General features: G+C 40.0%; 2 protein-coding genes across 2 annotated transcripts in view; one reads left to right on the forward strand and one right to left on the reverse strand.

The window, feature by feature from the left end:
- The window catches only part of LOC128744928 (G-protein coupled receptor moody), a 141,564-nt gene that overhangs the window by 23,146 nt on the left and 99,055 nt on the right, over nucleotides 1-19,363 (forward strand). The window contains exon 2 of the mRNA XM_053842030.1: nucleotides 6,099-6,278. Coding sequence (XP_053698005.1) covers nucleotides 6,099-6,278 — 180 coding nt within the window. The remainder of the gene's footprint in view (nucleotides 1-6,098; nucleotides 6,279-19,363) is intronic.
- Nucleotides 1,684-5,277, reverse strand: LOC128744944 (cartilage oligomeric matrix protein-like). Its single transcript, XM_053842031.1, has 3 exons — nucleotides 5,077-5,277; nucleotides 4,878-5,004; nucleotides 1,684-2,249 (listed from the first exon to the last, which is right to left on the reverse strand). The coding sequence occupies exons 1-3, from the start codon at nucleotides 5,264-5,266 to the stop codon at nucleotides 2,108-2,110; spliced, it is 459 nt and encodes a 152-aa protein (XP_053698006.1). The 5' UTR covers nucleotides 5,267-5,277; the 3' UTR covers nucleotides 1,684-2,107.

Genomic DNA, 19,363 nt, shown 5'->3' on the forward strand with positions numbered 1-19,363 from the left:
GTATCCTTTCCGGCACGTGTATCACATTACACTATACGTTTGTCTTCTCTTGTCCGAAGGAACCACCCGCTCACTATCCAAGATAAAAAGAGGCACAAACATTTAATCAATGCAGGTCACTGAAGTGTAGTCAAGTGTAGAGTCGGTACAAAAAAAAACCGAAGACTTTTTCTTTGATCGCAAAGGAAGTACCATCGACTCTAGCGCTCCTGCTTGATTATTGATGGCACAGTCTGGCACAATAAAATTTATCCGAGGCGATTGATACGACACAAAAGATATTAAATAACTTTCTTCAACTTTGCTCTGCGACGTATCGTTGGAAGGTACATGCACATTTTATACCACCGAACCGAGCTTGTGCCAGGTGGAATTTTCCCAATCATCGTACGGTTATTGCTCTGGTAAGCGGAAACTTACCGGATCCATCAATTGTAGAATCACTTCAATATATTGCCTGACCAAAGAAACATTTTTGAAATCTTTAGAAAGTTTACATTCACCTCAAAGTGATGTATTGTTGATGGCTGTCATTTAACTTCTTCTTGAATGGTTTTATACGCCTTCGTTTATGTAAGAAATTGAGAGGCCAATCCAATCAAAGCTTTCTATGCAAAATGGAAGATAATCATTTTCGTTCGAATGAATTGTTTCACCAACAGAAACTCCAATTATCGCTCTTTTTCTTCAAAGGGATGTAATTAATTAAATGCTTCCCTAGGTATTCACAGCAGCACCAACAGAAACCATAGAAACGACAATGGTCTGCTAAATCCGAGCTGGTGGGCTTCCATCCGGCGTTGGTTGTTGCGTTAGGAATGATTTTTTTTCGGCACCCGAAAAAAACGATTAAGCCCCAACGAAAATATCGCATGGCCAGAAGACGGTTGGGATTATCATTTATTGTTTTAGGCCTGTCATGAGCACACCAAATCGTGATATTTACGCTTTCATATTTTGATCAAAATTTGATATTTTTCCTGCACACAGACATCATAAAATGGGATCGTAGTTAGTATATATTGTGAGCCGGTCTGCTTATCCATGTATTTACTACCGCTTGTATCGGGCAGTGCCCTGTTTAGATACCGTGACTTTTGGTGACTTCCATTTCTTACAATAGATTTCCAACATCCTTTGGGGCAATTGTCGTTTTGTTCTATTGAATTGACTGCATTGTTAAAACACAATTTCGATTTTTTTTGTTGTTGACTGATTTCAATTCATTTCGAACTGACGGTTCCTATCTTCCGCATAACGGTGAGATTTTGTCAACCGGAGATGACATCTTCCCACCACCATTCATAATTTCCAACGAATCATTACAAATCCGTCAGGAGCAAAACGCTGCGCGCCGTGAGCGTGGGCGACTTTCGGTAAAAGTACTGAATATGAACACCGCGGCGATGGATGTGGGCTGAACAATGTTTCCCATACTTTCTTTTCGTTGCTATAGAATCTTCTGCCTACTGGCTGGGCTTTCGCTGTCCAGCTCGGTCTCGCGGCTGTCATTCAGCGCGCCATTCACCGACTGAAAAGAATGCGAGGATATATGTCATTTAAATGTAAATTTTTCTTCTGAAGGCAATATGTATTTCCGTAACTGGTTAAAATTCGCTATTGGTTGATACACCGGAATTACAACTTTATAACAACTCATCTGGTAAGCTATATCTGTGCTAGGCAGGCTTGATTTGCTCTTTTTAGTTTATTTTTGCTTGTTTGACTACAGCGCCTCAACCAAACAAAATTCCAAACAGTGATGTATAGGCCAATTGTAGAGTTGATTATTATCTACAATATTGTTGGATAAAGTATAGTTTTGTCTTTTATATTTATGGCGCTATGGGGCTGATACATAAGAGATACAAAAGAGCACTCTTTTTGCTACCAATGACATTGCAGCTCTGTAACGCTATAAATACAAAAGGTTAAACTATACTTTCTTCAATAATATTGTAACTAATAATAATGTAACTAATAGATAATAAGTAACTCTACACTTGTCCTATAAATCCCTTTTTGTATTCTGTTTGGCTGAGGCGCTGTAGTCAAAAGAGCAAAAAAGAAGTAAAAAGAGCAGATCAGCCCTGGTGCTAGGTCATCCCTAGGCGTTGTGGCAACGGGTGGCTGAATATGATTTTGCCAAGTTTCGTCTGATGCAGTGTGTTCCGTTGCCGTCAAATCCAACCGGACAGGGACCACAGACCGCTGTTGAAGGCCGGTAATTGTCGGTGCAAGATGAGCCCCTGGAAGTAGAAAAGAATCCCTTAATCTCTTCTCTACGTTACAGTACGTTATTAAATATGTCTCTATGTCTCGCAATCAGGAATTTGATAAGATCTTTCTGATTTATTTTAGTCGAATTTAATCTCATATCTAGTTATATACGGGTTACGGGTCGACTTCTTTGGTAAGATCCAACCAAACGAATCGAAACTCCATAAGTAATACTAAAGTCCGTATGGCTCGAATATTACTGTCAGGGGAAACTTTCTGATAGGAAAATGATTCCGGAATGTACTGCAAGTACACAGCAACTCTTCATTGGGTGTTGGAAAGTCAGTAGACCTAACACTTTCTGTGGCCCGAAATAATAATAATTGCAGAGACAAAGCATCAGACAGTCAAATAGAGGGACATCGAAAAGTCAGCACTACCAGACTGATCAGACGTCCCGGATTTTCCGGGACAGTCTCGAATTCAAATGGCTTGTCCCGGCTGACCAAGCGTCCCGGAAAGTGTCCCACATTTATTATTTCTTTTGTTAAGCCAGGTGAATGTTGAAACGCTACAGGTGAGACAGATTTTTTCATTCAATTTCCCACATACACACACATGCACGCCCCTACAATGCGGCCAACAACGCCGTACAGTCTAGAAGAGAGCCAGCGCTGACGTTCTGCAAGTCTCCAACAATGCAACAGTGGCAGTGGCTAGATGGCTAAAGATCTAGAAGGTCCCTGGCTCTTCAAAACCGTGCTGTAAAAATGCCTAGAAGATGGTAGCTTTCCGGACAGATGGCAGATTTAGAAGCTAGTGCTGTTGCCGAAGCCAAGAAATCCTGCGGGGATCCAGCGTCTACTAGCCGATATGTCTGCTGGATACTTGCGGAAAATGCCTGAAAAGGATAATCTTGAACAGACTTTCGAGGCATACAGAATGTGAACACGGTCTGTCAAACATGCAATTTGGATTCCCGAAAGGGAAGTTCACGGTGAATGCTATTCGGACAATGCTCGAGCGAGCCGAGAAGTCGTTCAAACAGCAGCGAAGAAGAGTTGTAATGATCGACATAAAAACGTCTTTAACAGTGCCAGTTTGAAGGCCATCGCCGAGTCGCTGCATAGAATGCATATCCCAGAATATCTATGCAGAATTCTGAAGAGTTCTACAAGGCTGCCTTATCTACGAGATTGCCAAGGGAAGTACAACGATGAAAATTACGTCGGGACCTCAGCAAGGCTCCAACCACGGACCTACACTCTAGAACGTGATGTACAATGGTATACTAACTTTGAACCTGCCTTGAGATGCGCTGATCGTCGGCTTTGTAGACGTCGTCGTGTTATCGGTGAACGGGGAGTCTCTGGAAGAGGTGGAAATGCTGGAGACAGAGACAGTTTGAAAGGTCGAAAACTGGTTGCTGGGAGCAGCATTGCTGCCCTCTTGGTAGCAAAAAGAGCGCTCTTTTTGCTACCAACGGTATTACAGTCCTACAGCGTCGTAAATACTAAAGATAAAATTTTACTGTCTTCGGCAATATTATAGATAATTACTAGCTCTACAAATGCCCCATACACCACTTTTTCATATTATGCTTGGCTGAGGAGCAGTAATCAAAAGAGCAAATTCGAAGCGAAAAGTGTACGCCAAGCCTGCCGTCCAGTGTTGCGAAGTCCACTTTTTTCATGCACTACGACGAGTTTTTGCGAGTGTGTATTTAGTTAACAGCCACGGTCGTCGGTGTCACTCGTCATTGCAGCCCAAGCTGCTAATGCCGATCACTTGGGAGGGCTAGCACTCCCTGCCGTGAGTAGCATTGAGGGCGAAGATGAAGAAGAAAACAAAAAGTAATGCAAAATCTGTATCCCAGTGCGCCACTAGCCTTCACGGGCAGCTGGTTGCTTACGAGTTGTTTGACTCGCGAGTGGGCTATGCCGAAAGACGGCATGAAACTGTGCGTTCGCGAGTGTGTAGGTAGCAGAATGAGTGCATACAGCAAGGGTGGCTATTTGTCTTACGCTTGCGTGAGTGGCGTGAACGCTGAATGCTACGCTTCTCATACTCGCCCGCGTGAGAGTAAGCATCGTCAGTTTCTCATCGATCGTTTCGATCTTGGCCAGGAGCCCGCGAAGTTTTCAGGGAGGATTAAAGTCGCACACTGTGGATGCGTAATGTAAGCATTGAGCATTGCCTAATTGTGGGTTCATGTCATACCTGTCAGCCAATTATTTTTCCAGTTCATTAAATTTTCGCTCTTGGCAAAAGACATTTACACTCAAGCCTCTTTACGATTTTCGAATTAACGCGCTCTTTTTTACATCATTTTTCGAATTAACGCGGTTTTTTTCAGCGATTTTGAAATTTGAGTGGCTTTTTCGGAATTAACGTGGTTTTTTACAACAGTTTTTGAATTAACGCGGTTGTTTTACAACAATTTTTGTATTAACGCGGTTTTTTTAAAACATTTTTCGAATTAACGCGTTTTTGTACACGGCACGGGATCCCTCGTGTCAAAAAAGACTTGAGTGTACTGCTTCCGCAAGAATTTATTTTCATAGTTCAATATACTTCCACAGTTGATTTTGATCAATCATGAACAAAATACAATCATTACAACTTAAAATTTAATAATTAACAAAAAGCATACTCACTCAAAACACAATCCGCCACCGCAGATACCTCCTCTGGATGGAATTTCAACTATTTCAGCTTGACAGCGGTCGCACTTGTCCATTACAACACGTAAGTTTTCGATCTGCTTTAACATATCATAGGCCACTGTTGAAGATCAAGTTTATTAACAACTTAAATGGAGTGTTGGTTATTGTTGTTTACTTGAGCGATACTTACGACGACACTTATCCGGAGCAAATGGAGAATTTCTTGGTAACATATCAGCCAACAACATTGACTGTTGGAAGTAATAATCTCGGGCATCACCATAGCAGCCCACGGCAGTGGACGGCGGGCTGCTTCTGGTCCAAATCGTTGCCACCATGGACAGTAGCAAAACGAAAGCAAAACTATAATGGCTGGCCATTCGGTTTGGTGAATAAATTTCAACCAATTTACGGAGCAAAGGGGCGTTCGGGGCACCTTCTTCGAGGATGCCGCTTCGATTGTTCGTTATGTAGAGGAAATTTTCAAATCGCTTGACTTGCACGATTCCGAGCACTAAATGGAATGGCAGTGATAAACGGGTTACGTTATTCTACTCGATTGGTACTTTATCGTCTAACGAGTCAAAAACAGACCGTGAAATATGAGCTTTTGACTTTCGATGCCCTTGTCTATGTGCGTCACAAATATGCAGATGTCGCATTTACAGTGTATAATTATCGTCAAAATTAGTTTGTTGTGACTAATATAGAAATCACATACATCCAACTTACTAGAAATTAATTTTAGTGAAACTTAACTTGACTAGCCCACTCCGTAAAATCCATTTGCCATGTATTTCAACTCTGTTTAGCCTTACCCGTTCAGCTAATGATAAGTAAATAGGATTTATTATTTCTGCCTCTAAATCCACATTGATGTTTCCCATCTGGCATCCGAAGATAATTGGCTTCTTCAGGCATGTATCTCGGGACTTACACTGCGTGTAACTGTCACCAAACTTTGGCGTATTTTCTTAACGGCAATTCGACGAGCCGTAACCTTCCACTACCCACTCTATTCCCATCTTCTGTGGGAGCTTTTGATTCACTTCTGCAGAATCAGCCGCCTTAATTTCCTAATCCATCTAACAACATCCATTGCTGTCACTCCTCCTTACGAACCAAAACGAACGGAACGGGCTACTAACAAAGGCAACACCGGCTTAAATTAATTCGATTTTCAAACTTTCTTTCTTTCTTTCTTTGGCACAGGACATTCCCCTGCACGTGGCCATGATTTCCCATCTGCTGATAGCTTGGGATCGCAAACGGTGGCTAACGGACCCGCTGAAGGCCCGCCTGCCTGCGTTCGTGTGCAGCTGCGCTTCCTGGCTGGCCGGGATGGTCATTGCGCTTCCCTATCCGATCTACACGACCTATCTGGATCTGGGGGTGAGTACCATTATTGTGAAAAGTCCATTTTCCAGGGGGGAAAGTCCAGGTTCAACAAGGTGATCCCCAGTCAGCCGAGTGTTTTACGGGACCGTGTTTTCGTTGGTTTATTTGTCGTTGTCGTTGACGACAAAACGAACGGGGAAGTCAATTTGCTTTCACCGGAGCACCGGAGAATGAAGGTAAAAAAACAACGATGGGGAAGCAATCGATTTTTATTTTTGTTGGGAAAATTAAATTCGAAGCATTGACAAGTGGGACTCTATTTGCTTTTATTTTATCTAAAATGGTGTATAAAATTTATTGGAAAACATAAACAACAACCTCAATTGTGATGTAAAATGCGGCTGACTGTTTTTGTGTGTGCTTGAACATTGTTGTTTCATTTAAAAGGTTTTTTTTTGTTTGGACCGATACCTGCTGTTCATCAGTTCGATTGTTCTGTTTTCAGAATATGTGTTCTAACGAAACTAGCCAGGTGTTTTAATACTCTCATCCAGATAGATTAAATATAACCAATAAAAATAATATTAAATTTAGCGAAATGAGGATCATATTCTCTGAAACATGTGTATATTATTTTTTGTTTTGCATAATATTATGTTCCCAATAAATCAGAGTTTAAGCCATTGTCAGTAAACCGACCGAGTCACAGCTGAAACTTTCACAGAGCAATAGAGCATACATTTCTTGTTACTCCAGACTACATATCTTAGACCAACGATCCCAGGGAAATGAACCACGCTTATTCTCACATTTTGTGATTTGTTGTCACTTTTTATCGTCGTCGGCGGCGTTTTTGGTTGTCTTTTGTACTTGCGTGACATTTCTTGTTGCCATCTTTTTATCTTCTTTTCATCGCCTTTTCAGCATCTATTTATAATCTTTTCGTCATTCTATATCGTTTTTTTGCCCATTTTTCGTCGCTTCTATGGAAATTTTTCGGCGTCCTTTCATCGTAGTTTTAACGTCTTTCGTCTTTTAACCGACTTGTAATCATTTTTTGTCATCTTTCCTTTTTTTGTTTCCATGTGTGGACTCATTACTGTCATCTTTCCTTGGTCGTTTCGATGTTTTTCACCGCCTTCGTCGTCTTTTTGTCATCGATTTACTTGATTTTCATCGTTCCTTTATAATCTTTTCGTCTGAAGACTGAAGTTTTTGGAGCGTCTTAGTAGAATACGAAACCTAAAATTAAAAAAGAATTTTAGATAAATCTTTTCGTCATTTTCCTATTATCTTTTCATCTCCTTTTCACTGCCATTTTGCCATTTTTTTTTTTCATTGTATTTTCGGCGCCTGTTCATCGTTTTTAGACGCCTGTTTTTCGCATTTTTGTCACTTTTTTCGGCGGTTTATGCCGTTTTATGTTTTTTTTTTGTTGTTGCTATTTTCGCGTCTTTAAGTCGTCCTTTGTTTTGTTCTATATCGTCTTTGCATTACCTTTAGTCGTTGTTTCGCCATATTTTTTGTTGTTTTTTCGTCACTTTTCAGTTTGTCATTTAGTTTGTTGTCCAAACAGCAAAAATGTTGTCTTTTCACTCTCTTCCCGTCATTTTTTCGTTGACTTTCTGGTGAATATTTCGAATATTTATTTTGTATGTTTTGCCGCCTTTTTGGTGCTTTTTTAATGTATTTCATGTTATTTCCGTTGTATTTTTGTCGTCTTTTGTTGGCACTAGCACTACCTAGCACTCGACAGCGAGCAGCAAAATCACAAATTTTTTTATCGGAAACCGAACGCGTGAACGAAGCGGCCGATCATTATCTTTGCAAGACAATAAGATCATCCTCATCATCAAATGCGAGCAGCCTGTTCGAGTCTGATAAGAACTACTGTAACGAATCACATAAGATCACATTCTCGAGAAACGAAGCACGAATTGGAGTGTAATCGAAACCTATATACCTGGATACCTATATACCTATATATCTATATGAGCTTTTACGAGTCACATATGGTCAGTGTTAAGTAAGACCGGACCAAGTCACAAAATTTAAAAAATTGAGTTAATGATAGTAAACGATCAATTATTTTTTAAGCTACATTTTACTCTAATCAGATTATATTAAAGTTGCAAACCATCAGGGATATATCGAAATCGGACTTAACATTGAGCGGACTTAACCTAATAGCGAACGCCATAACGTCCACAAGACACTTCCTCAATACCGTTTTGCTTCGCTGTACTTTTGGATATATTTTTCAATGCTTTTTTCTTAATTTTAGGTATGTATGTCTTGGTCATTAGTTAAAAAGGCTCGAATTTCGCACCCACCATAAGCGTGAATTTTCTAAACGACTTCTTAACGACAATTGGTGAAAGAACAATGGGACGTGACGCACATGGATGTTAGGCGTAAAAACACAAGACATACTACGGTAGCCATACAGACATCAAGCATAGTGGATGTGAACCATAATGGTTGAAATATATAGTGAACGTGAGGCCTAACGGTCAAAAGGTTGAATGTAAGACCAAACCTAGTGCTATTGACTATTTCTTAATTCTTTTCTTCAAATGCTCGCTGGTCATTTCTCACTTCTGGCCTCTCACATCTCACGTTTTACTTCTCATTTATTATTTCTCACATCTCACTTCTTACTTCTCACCTCAAACTTCTCACTTCTCACTTTACACTTCGCACTTATCGCTTCTCTCGTCTCACTTTTTATTTCTCATTTCATACTTCTCATATCTCCCGTCCTACTTCTCACTTCTCACACCTCACGTCTTACTTCTCATTTCTCACTTCTCACGTCTTACTTCGTACTTCGTACTTCTCATTTCTCACTTTAAACTTCTCACTTTTCACATCTCATTTCACACTTCTCATTTCATACTTCTCACTTTATACAGTGAACTCTCAGAAATGTTAACTCTCTGAAAAGTAAATTATACAGAAAAGTTAAGCGAATATTAGCTCTCATGCAATACTCTAAAAAGTTAACTTTTGCCTTAAATTTTCTGAGAGTTTGAATTTATTGGTTGTCCAAGAGTTCATTCACACACGTGTGTTTTACTTCTATCTTTATTTCTCATTTGTCGGTATACAGCTGCACGTAGAATCTCATCATAACTGGAATTAAATTAAACTCTTGTACCGGACAGTTATAGTAATAGTTCAATACGGGCACATAGTTACTTGAGGAATTTTGATAACATACTGGAAAAGCGCAAACTAAGATTGAATTTTAAATGCAAAAGAAGGAACAGCAGAGAACAAAAAATAAGCGCGAACATTATCAAAACGTTGTCGTAGACTACGAAAAAAAAACAGAAGTAAACTAGTATAACTGACTAATTTAAATTTACTGAAAGGAACTACGTATTATTTCATAAAGATCTTGCTAAATATTTCTTTACATTACACCGTCTAGATACATAAAAATGTGTATCCTGTATAGTATATCACTATTCACTATTCGTTGTTAGCAATAGCCCGTGGTAGATCAACGGATCTCGGGGTTGCTCGAAAGACTTATTTCTGCAGTTGGCGATAGCCCGATTAGGGTCGCATTGAATACACTAAGTCTGAAGAAATGGCTTGCTTTATTAGTCGAAGGGTTTGCTTTTATAGTTGAATTTTGGTGGAAAATATCGGTAATGCATATCGATATTTTCCCTATTCTAAACGCATTCTTAAAGCTAAAAAGGGATAGACTACTGGGACAGAAAGATTCTTTGTTCGATACATTTGGTTCTGGAATTGTAATTTGAATCTTTACTGAACACCGAATCACATCGACCACCGACGGGTCGGAGAAACAGGTCAGCAGAATGCGTACACTGGTGAAGTGTATGCATGACGCTGGTGCTTGCGTTCGGTGCCCGCCGTGTGTCTCAATACGGTCGGAGTTTTGTCTGTTTTGTTTTGACCTGTTGCATAATATTTGTTTACATGATGATGTGAATCGGCTAGGGTAGAGTACGGATAGTACACCTGAATCCGAAAATACCCCATTCCCCATTCCCCAATCGGTGAACTTTTCCGAGAATCTACTGTGCTTCACATTTCTCACTTCTCATAACTCACTTCTTACTTCTCACCTAACACCTCTCACTTCTCACGTCTTACTTTTTATTTCTCATTTCTCACTTCTTATTTTTCATATCTCGTGTCCTTCTTCTCAGTACTCACATCTACCGTCTTACTTCTCACTTCTTGCTTCTCATGTATTACTTCTTACTGGTCACTTCTTAGTTCTCATTTCTTACTTTTAACTTCTCACTTTATACTTCTCACTTCATATTTATAACTTCACATATCTCAATTCTTATTTCTTACTTCTCACCTCTCACTTCTCACATTTTACTTCTCACTTCCCATTTCTCATTTTTCATTTCTCATTTCTAATATCTCACTTCTCACTTCTCACATCTCACGTCACACTTCTCACTTCTGTTTCCTCACTTCTCGCTTCTCGCGTCTAACTTCACGCTTCATGTTATTCACATGAACATGTCGTAAATTCTAGAGAAAGGGATTTCCGCAGTAGACCCTGTTGCAGGTAATTGTTTCAAGTAGGGTACAAGAGGGTATTTTCAGCCCATTAAGCGGTAGCCTGAACAATATTCAAACAATATATTGAAACTATATTCATTCGAGACAAGATTTGTCAAGATGACAAGATAAAGTCGCTGCGGCTAAATTGGGCCCATTTTGTATAGTGGTGTCTGTGTTGTTTAAATCCGGTAGGCCGAAAAAGCCTGCACAGGGATTAGATGCTTTTCAAAAACAGATCAAAAGAGTATCATTGAATCGTTCATATACACTAGCACCAGTAGCAAGTGGTTGTCACTCAAATACTAGCTATGTCAACACGATAGAAGAGTTTCAGGCGCAACTGCCTCACACATTGGTAGTAGTGTAAATAAAGCACCATATGCTGAAATTAAAAGCAAAATGCTGCAAATTGCTTGTGAATGAAAATTGATTTATATTTCCATATCAGAGGGGAATTTTCGTGTTCTTCTGTGATAAAAAGAAGTAACATTGTTCTGTGATACCATTTTTTTCCATGTTGGGTATTTTTATCACTGTGACCATTTGTTTGATCTATTGTTATTGTGATCTGTGATACTATATACATTGTTGTTTAGTTTCTAGAATAAGTAAACGTGATCATAATTGAGTGTTTTCCAAAGCATCATCAAGAGCGGATACACGTAAACGATTGCGATTGGAGATGGAGATGGAGAGTGCCCTGCATGAAAATCGTCATCGAAGATGCAAATGCGCTGATCGGAAGATAGGAATTCGTAAAGTGGAGGAGCGTTTGGTTAGCAGAATGGTAAACTGGATGAAACTGGGAAATTGCAATATGGTGTATGGAATAGTTACACTGGAGGGACAAAATTAGATACGAAACTATCTAATAGAAGGGTACGGCTGTGGTTAAATTGCCAAAACACTCGGGTACCAACCGAGAGAGTGTGAGCTGCAGTCTCAATATATTTTAAACCAATGGTCTAAAGTAAAGAAACTTTGTCACGACCAGGGGAAGAAGCATCTGTAGTTCTCACTTTCTACGACTAAATAATCGGAAACATTAGCTCCCAGATCGATCATATCTTACCTTAGATCCACCGTTAAGATCTTTTTCGGATATCAAAAATATTCACGATCCGTTCGAGGACCAAATATCGACTCTAACCACTATATCGTCGTATGTAATATTCGCGCAAGATGATCGAAAGCGGCGAGTGCTCGCACTGAGAGGACGTTGCATTCCAACATCCAGCGGTTGACGGCAGATGGTGTGGAAACGGAATACGCTGGAAAACTTCGTCAACGAATCACAGTACAGCAGGGCATCTAGGGTGTCATTGAAACCACTGTGACACAACCTAACAGCTGGTTTGATGCCGAATGTCTGACATGAAACCAGGCGAAAATACCAAGCGAGGAATCGCATGCCTACTGTGGCAACAGGTCATAACAGAGAAAAGTATAGAAAGGCTAGTGTTGCAGAAAAAAGAACTCATCGTCTAAAAATGCGAGTATGAGAAGAACTTATTTGCCGGATAAGTATTGTGAGCGATCAGGAATTGGGCGGAAGAACAAATGCTGGAGAAGTAGTTGGATGGCCTCTCAATCACCCCATTTTTAAAAAAGGACATCGCCTTTCATATGAAAACTATCGAGGCATTACATTGCTCAATAAGGTTTCCCGTATTCTATTCTGTAGACTGAGACCGTTAGCACAGTTCTCGTCGATGAGTACCAAACCGTTTTTCATGAGAGTCGCTCCACGAAACGGATCAAATGTTAATTTCCGGGAGTACAACTTGCAGACTCATCATCTGTTTGTGGACTTTAAGGCGGCGTACGATTCAGTCAAACGAAATGAGTTATGGCAGATAACAGTAGAACAATGTTTTCCTTCGAAACAAGTTACGCTGATTCGTGTGACGCTGGATTGGTCAAAATCATGCGTCAAAATATCGGGTGAGACCCCAGTCGCTTTCGTGACGTTAAATGGGCTGAAGCAAAAGGATGCACTCTTTAATCTACTATTCAACATTCATTGCCTCGGAAGGTGCAATACGAAGAGCAAACGTGAAAAGGAATGGGACTATCATCACGAAACCTCATATGCTTCTTGATGATGACGTCGATATTAGCAAAATCAGCCGTAGAGCAGTGGAAGAGACCTTTAGGCCTTTGCTTCCCGTTTAAGCAGCGAGATGCGGACTTACCATTAATACCGCCAAAACGAAGTACATGCTTACTGACAAGAAGTCCAAACGGCATTTACTTGGATGGATGAAGAACGATATGACGCAGTAGAGGACTTCACATACCTTGGTACCACAGAACAGAAGTGGAAGTAGAAATCCAAACACGTACACGCTACTTTCTACAGATACTAGCGAACCTGGCGGTGGCGAGTCACTTTTTTCCACGAAAACACACGAACGCATACGAATGCACACGAAAGCATGTGAAAGCTGCTATGCGATTGACAGCGAGCGTTCTGCTTATATTGCTGTTATTCGCTTCTGTGCGAAAACCTTCCTAAAGAAAAATAAAAACAAAAAAGACTCTGTTACCAGTTTTGATCGCCGAATCGTTCGGACTTCCACTTCTGTTCTGTGTTGGTACGCTCGTGACATGTGACAGCTGAAGTGCGGTAGTTTCGCACCCCAAAACTAAAGTAAAGCCAGTTATGTCGTAAAAATAAATGAAAAGTTTTCGAAATTTTCGTACAGGTTTGTAGCGAAGGGTCCAGAATTGCACGAAATTTTACAAACGACATAGTTTATGGACTTATAAATGAAACTGAAGTTTGGTTATTGCTTCTCCTTCGCATCATTTTCGGCTTTCGGCTTTGTAATATCATTTTTATCAAGCACTCGTTCCGAGAAGCAATCCCGGTAGGAATTTGTCGTCCGACGTTGCAATAACACAAGCAAAATATTTGCTTGTTTCCGGACAAAATTCTTACTGGGATGTTAAAATTAAATGTACAGCAGTCCCCCGAATAACGCGGTTTCGAATAAGAACGTTTCCAATAAGGACGGTCTCGAGTGATTCCATTAACGCGGTCGAACGTCCTTATTGGAGTCTATGTAGCATATGGGAATTGACTTAATTGGTTCCAACATGGAATAACTCATGATCCTGGCCGTATAGAAGGTTGGTGTCTTCGACAGAGTCGTTCAGTACATCAACGGGTTTTCATTGGATTATAGTATTGCGGAATTGTCTCACTACGTGGCGCTAGCATATATGTAACACTCTTATACAGGCTATATCTTGCGCTGCTGACTACCTAGAGAGTTGCGGTCTTCGGGAAGGTTGCTCAAATGACTGCTATCTACAAGATGGCATGAAAAGTAGCGCAGAACTGACTCACTAGTGGCGCTAGTGTCCATGTGATTTGTTTATACAGGCTGTATCTTGCGCTGCTGACTATCTAGAAGGTTGCGGTCTTCGGGAAGGTTACTCAAATGACTAAAACCTTCAAGATGGCATGGAGAATAACGCAGAACTGACTCACTACGTGGCGCTAGCGGGCATGTATTAAGCTTAGACAGGCTGTATCTTGCGCTACTAACTATCTAGAAGGTTGCGGTCTTCGGGAAGGTTATTCAAATGACTGACACCTTCAAGATGGTATGAAAAATAACGCAGAACTTACTCGCGCCACGTATAGGTAGTATTCTTATACAGGCTGTATCTTGCGATGCTGAACGCTCGACGCTCAATTTTATTCTCTAGCAACATTTACTGCCTGCAAAAAAATCTATCGTGCTAATCTACCAACTATTAATGCTATTTCCTAAGTGGCCAGAGAAATCCCACCAACTCACTTATTCAATTAGTTTCAGTCACGTTAACACATTTCCAGCTACTTTCTAAACATTCTTATGATTCATGAACAATTATATTTTCATTTTTATCACTATTTTTTTAATCGAAACTTGCAATGACTTAATAAGCATTAATAATGTGAAGTCAACGGCATACGTAATGTTACTGTTAGTAATTCAGCTTTCCCGTGTTGCAGTATATTTTTCATGTCCGTTGCATGTTAAATGCGAGAAGTGAAAAATTCTAAGGATTTTCATCGACTGCCAACGTTGCATTTTGCAGAGATTTTTTGTAAGCGACCAACATTGCGTAAAATAACGAGCAAAATATTAGAATATTTTCCAACTAGTTAAATAACTACTGTCACTTGAACTCCGTAGAAAGCAACTTCTTGTACATTACCAAAATCATGAGTTATGACAAACACAAAAAAAATCACAAATACACTAGCACCGTCCGTTGAGTCAATTCTGCATTATTTTCCATACCATATTGAAGGTGACAGTCATATGAGTAACCTTCCCGAAGACCACAACTTTCTAGAGAGTCAGCAGCGCAAGATACAGCCTGTCTATGCATATCACATACACACTAGCGCCTCGTAGTGGATCAGTTCTGCACTATTTTTCATGCGATCTTGAAGATGACAGTCATTTGAGTAACCTTCCCGAAGACCACAACTTTCTAGATAGTCAGTAACGCAAGTGCCTATACAAAAATATTACATATACGCTAGCGCCACGCAGTGAGGCAATTCCGAAATATTACAATCCAATGAAAAGCCCTCGATCTGCTGAACAACTTTGTCGAAGACACCAACGTTCTATACGGTCAAGAGTTATTCCATGTTGGAACCAATTAAGTCAATTCCCATATACTACGTAGACTCCATTAACACGGTTTCCATTAACGCGGTCCCTATTAGCGTCCTTATTGGGGGGATTACTGTATATCCATTAGCGCTTCCGTCGCTCTTTTTTCCTGGACGTGTTGGCATCCCAACCGCTAGAAAATAATGTAGCGCGTGCGGGACGGGATCGAGATCGGGATCGGGATCAGGAATAAAGGAATTTTTGTACAGTTTAAATGTCATCTTCCCGGCACTGCCCATTGATTGCTACTAATGAGCGTTCGGTTACCAAGACAATTGTTTTCAAGCAAAAATAGTTTTTGCAGAATAGCTGCAACGATTATCATTAAAAGGAGGCAGTTGACTGCGTCAATGAACATTTATTTTGATAATTGCTAATGATATGTTAATTTTCAAATCACTGTTCATCGGATGACTGAATCAATGTTAATTAGATATTCCATTATTAGCTATAAAGTGCGTACGTGTTAAACATGAGTAATTTCAGATACAAATGGTTTGTTCAGCTCAAGCCGTTCAACTAGTCGTATGGAAAATGGACTCAACTATCAGCATAGTGTGTAATGCAGAATTGAAATTGACACTAGCAGTAGTTGAACCATTTATAAATTTAACTTAATGTTATACTGCAACCTCTTAATCAATGCAATATACCGGTCGGATCTACAAGAGTCATGGAAACTATTTTCAATTAAATCTCCTTGCTAGCTAGCACGCATGCTATCGTCTTGCCATGAACGACCATCAGTATGTACCGTACTGTGCACATACATGCCCATAGCTTAATTTGAGATTGTGCATCGGAAGAATCCGAATATGACCTTTTACTCTTAGGAATACGGCTCAGTTTCCTGTCACTCGTACATTAATTTGCATCATATGTCAAACATGTCAAAATCAATGCAATGACCAAATTCTACAATTCAACATGTTCCTCGTTTGGAATCCATTATGGAACTTTTTCAAAAAAAAATTTTGTAAATTAATAATTCACATTCATGACACTCGTGTACAGACGCGTCAATTTCATTATCTATTAGTGTGCTTTCACATCGTCTGAATTGCTCCGGATCGGTGAAGCAATTAAAGTTTCTCCGAAACGGAACTGACACCTCTCTTCTCATCGAACATTCACAGCTTCTGCTAGTTGGCAACCAAATGGGCGGAATAATGAAGAGCTCTTGCAACATCGTCGGAACATTAACCGAGAACACGCATAAGGTTTGTACCGTAAAATAAAGTAATTGTGATCACGCCGTTGCTGCTCGAGTGTGATTCCCGTCATTTGTATTGTTGGTACAATTCCTTGAATCTGTTTTGTCGGTTTTAAATTTATGATTCCCTGTTTAGTTAGATGTCAGTCTTTTAACAGAGCAGAACATAACAGATTTTTGGATTCTGACATGGAAAAACGTTTCGACTCTATATATTTAGTCTTCTTCAGGAATTGAATAATGTTCTTTATCAAATTTCTTTGTCACGTAGAAATTACTTGTTATTGAAATTGTTTTGGCCGCACATCTGTTATGTCGTCTGATTAACTAGACCATTACAGCCATTTGTATGTACACTGACGATCTTACATCCACTAAAGTGTGTTTTGTGTCGCCAGCACAAAATTCGACTTCCGACAAAACGGCAAACGATTTTTCTTCCGTACTGAACATTAAACCTAATGTAGGAAGTAGTGCACTGTGCAGCGTGTCTCATTTGCCATACAGTGCGCTACTTCCGACACTAGGTTTAATGTTCGGTACGGAAGAAAAATCGTTTGCCGTTTTTTCAGAAGTCCAATTTTGTGCTGGAGCCACAATATAATTCCTTGACAGAGTATTGATCATCACTAAGGCTTGATATCTTCCAAAACAAAGATTTTGAAAAAAATCAGATTAATGCATGCGAGCCATCCAAGATTTAAGAATTTTGAGAAATAATTATTATTGTTCACAATGTCTTTTGATGGCTTCCGTGCTGCAGAAACCATCGTTTGTACTAAAAAACTTTACAAAAATTGATTCAATTCTACCCCACGTTACGGTACATCCTTTGTGGGCTTGCCTTTCCGTTGCGGCCGTAATTTACTACCGACATGAGCGGTTCGGCTTCGAAGTTCGATTTTGCTCATTAATAAGAAATGTTTAATTGAGTGCGTACACATGCACACGTACACGTACATACACACAGACATCAATGTGCCGTTAGTAGTCAGTATGTAGGTTTGTACCTAGTAGAATGTTGTCTTCTTTCGGAGGAACCCCTGGATGGGGGTAAGAAGTTATTTCTTGCACGCATCCGGTCCCGGGTCCCGGCTGTCGCTCGCTGCGTGTAATAGATATTGGGGTTTTCAAGTTTCTGCTAACAACGTCAATATACCTAACCTAGATCGTTAGCGTAACGGAAAGTTTCACCTTTGGCGTACAGGCTTTGCTTTTGGTTTGCTATTAAGGTCAGACCGTTGTTTACTTCTAGTCTTAATTAATTCGATAAAAAACATTACGAGGTAAAATTTGTGGTTCAAGGCTTCAGTGAAAATATACCATATCAATCTTCAGAGAGATGAACCAACCGATTTACGTCACTCTCACGGTTGATTGGACAACTATTCGAAAGCATTACGTATTAAATTTACTTACCTCTAGTGTTAAAAATGAATTAAGCAAAGCTTTTTATACCTAAGATTACATTTTTGATCTGATGTTGAAATTGAATACAAATGTTTGAATCAAAGAAAATGTTAAGGGTAAAATCCATTTTATTTTACTAAAGGCGGGTACGATCTAATTTTGGTCGACTTTAACTTAACACCTTCCTTTCAATCATGCATTTAGAAAACTGAGCACCTATCACCTTGTAAGTTGCTCTTCAGTTATCAAAATGGCTTTCAAACAAGAGGACCAATGCATCAAAATTTTGCACGAGCATCGCGAAAATCCATATTACTTATCTGTGATTCAACTGTATCCAACGTAATTAAAGTGTTGGAGGAACGTTTATCGATAACAGTTTGTCGAGAAGGCTGGATCAGGACGAAATCCAAAACCGAAGCTCTGAAGAGGAACCTTGACGTTCCCGTCCCAGGGACTGCAAAATGAGACGATAAATAAAGCAAGATGGTCTTAAAACGATTCAGGAAGCTGTACATGACGATACTGTCAAAATCAAGGCAGACTTGAAACAGTTTTTTGTAGGCAGGACTTTTATACGGCAACTGGAAGGGAAAAAGGGACAATCATTTTCCAGTAAGTATGAAACTATCGAAGTTAGTTAAGAAATCTCATATTTGGCAGGATACACCTGTAGTTGTGACCCTAGTAGCACACGTTTCGCATTTATGGTTGCAGAAACTTATTTATGACTGAAATTAGTCGTAAATCGGTTACCATAACTGGTTTGTAACAACCGTGCTAGTAGGGGACTTGCATTACCAGTCACAAGGCACAAGGACCGTCAACCACATCTGCTGGTTTTTCTGAAGCAATACGATTGTTGCGAGTTATTCTAGTCGGATTTTGCATGCTGCCATTGCGGGAAAAATGTCATGGTGTGGTATGTCGTCAACAACGTGCAGTGGGGTTCAAGAACCAGAACACTCTCAATACGATAGAGACCCACTCAATCGAAAAATATAGGACCATCGTCAAGCAAAACCATAAGCTCAGCATCAGCAGCCTTTGTACGTGAGCCTCTGATGTTTTGGTAGTAAATGCTTTGTTGTCTGTTTACTCGCAGGTCCCAGTACGTGTAGAGGTACTGAGCAGATCAACTTCGCTGACCCAAGATAGCAGATTTGGCGTCCATTGATCAAGTTATTGAATTCTGGTGTGATTTAAGGTGTCGCACGATAACGTTGAGTTCATGGACGAAACTGGTCACTTGTCTGGGTGTGCCCGAA

The sequence above is a fragment of the Sabethes cyaneus genome, chromosome 1 (genome assembly GCF_943734655.1).
Source record: "Sabethes cyaneus chromosome 1, idSabCyanKW18_F2, whole genome shotgun sequence".
Classification (NCBI taxonomy): Eukaryota; Metazoa; Arthropoda; class Insecta; order Diptera; family Culicidae; genus Sabethes; species Sabethes cyaneus.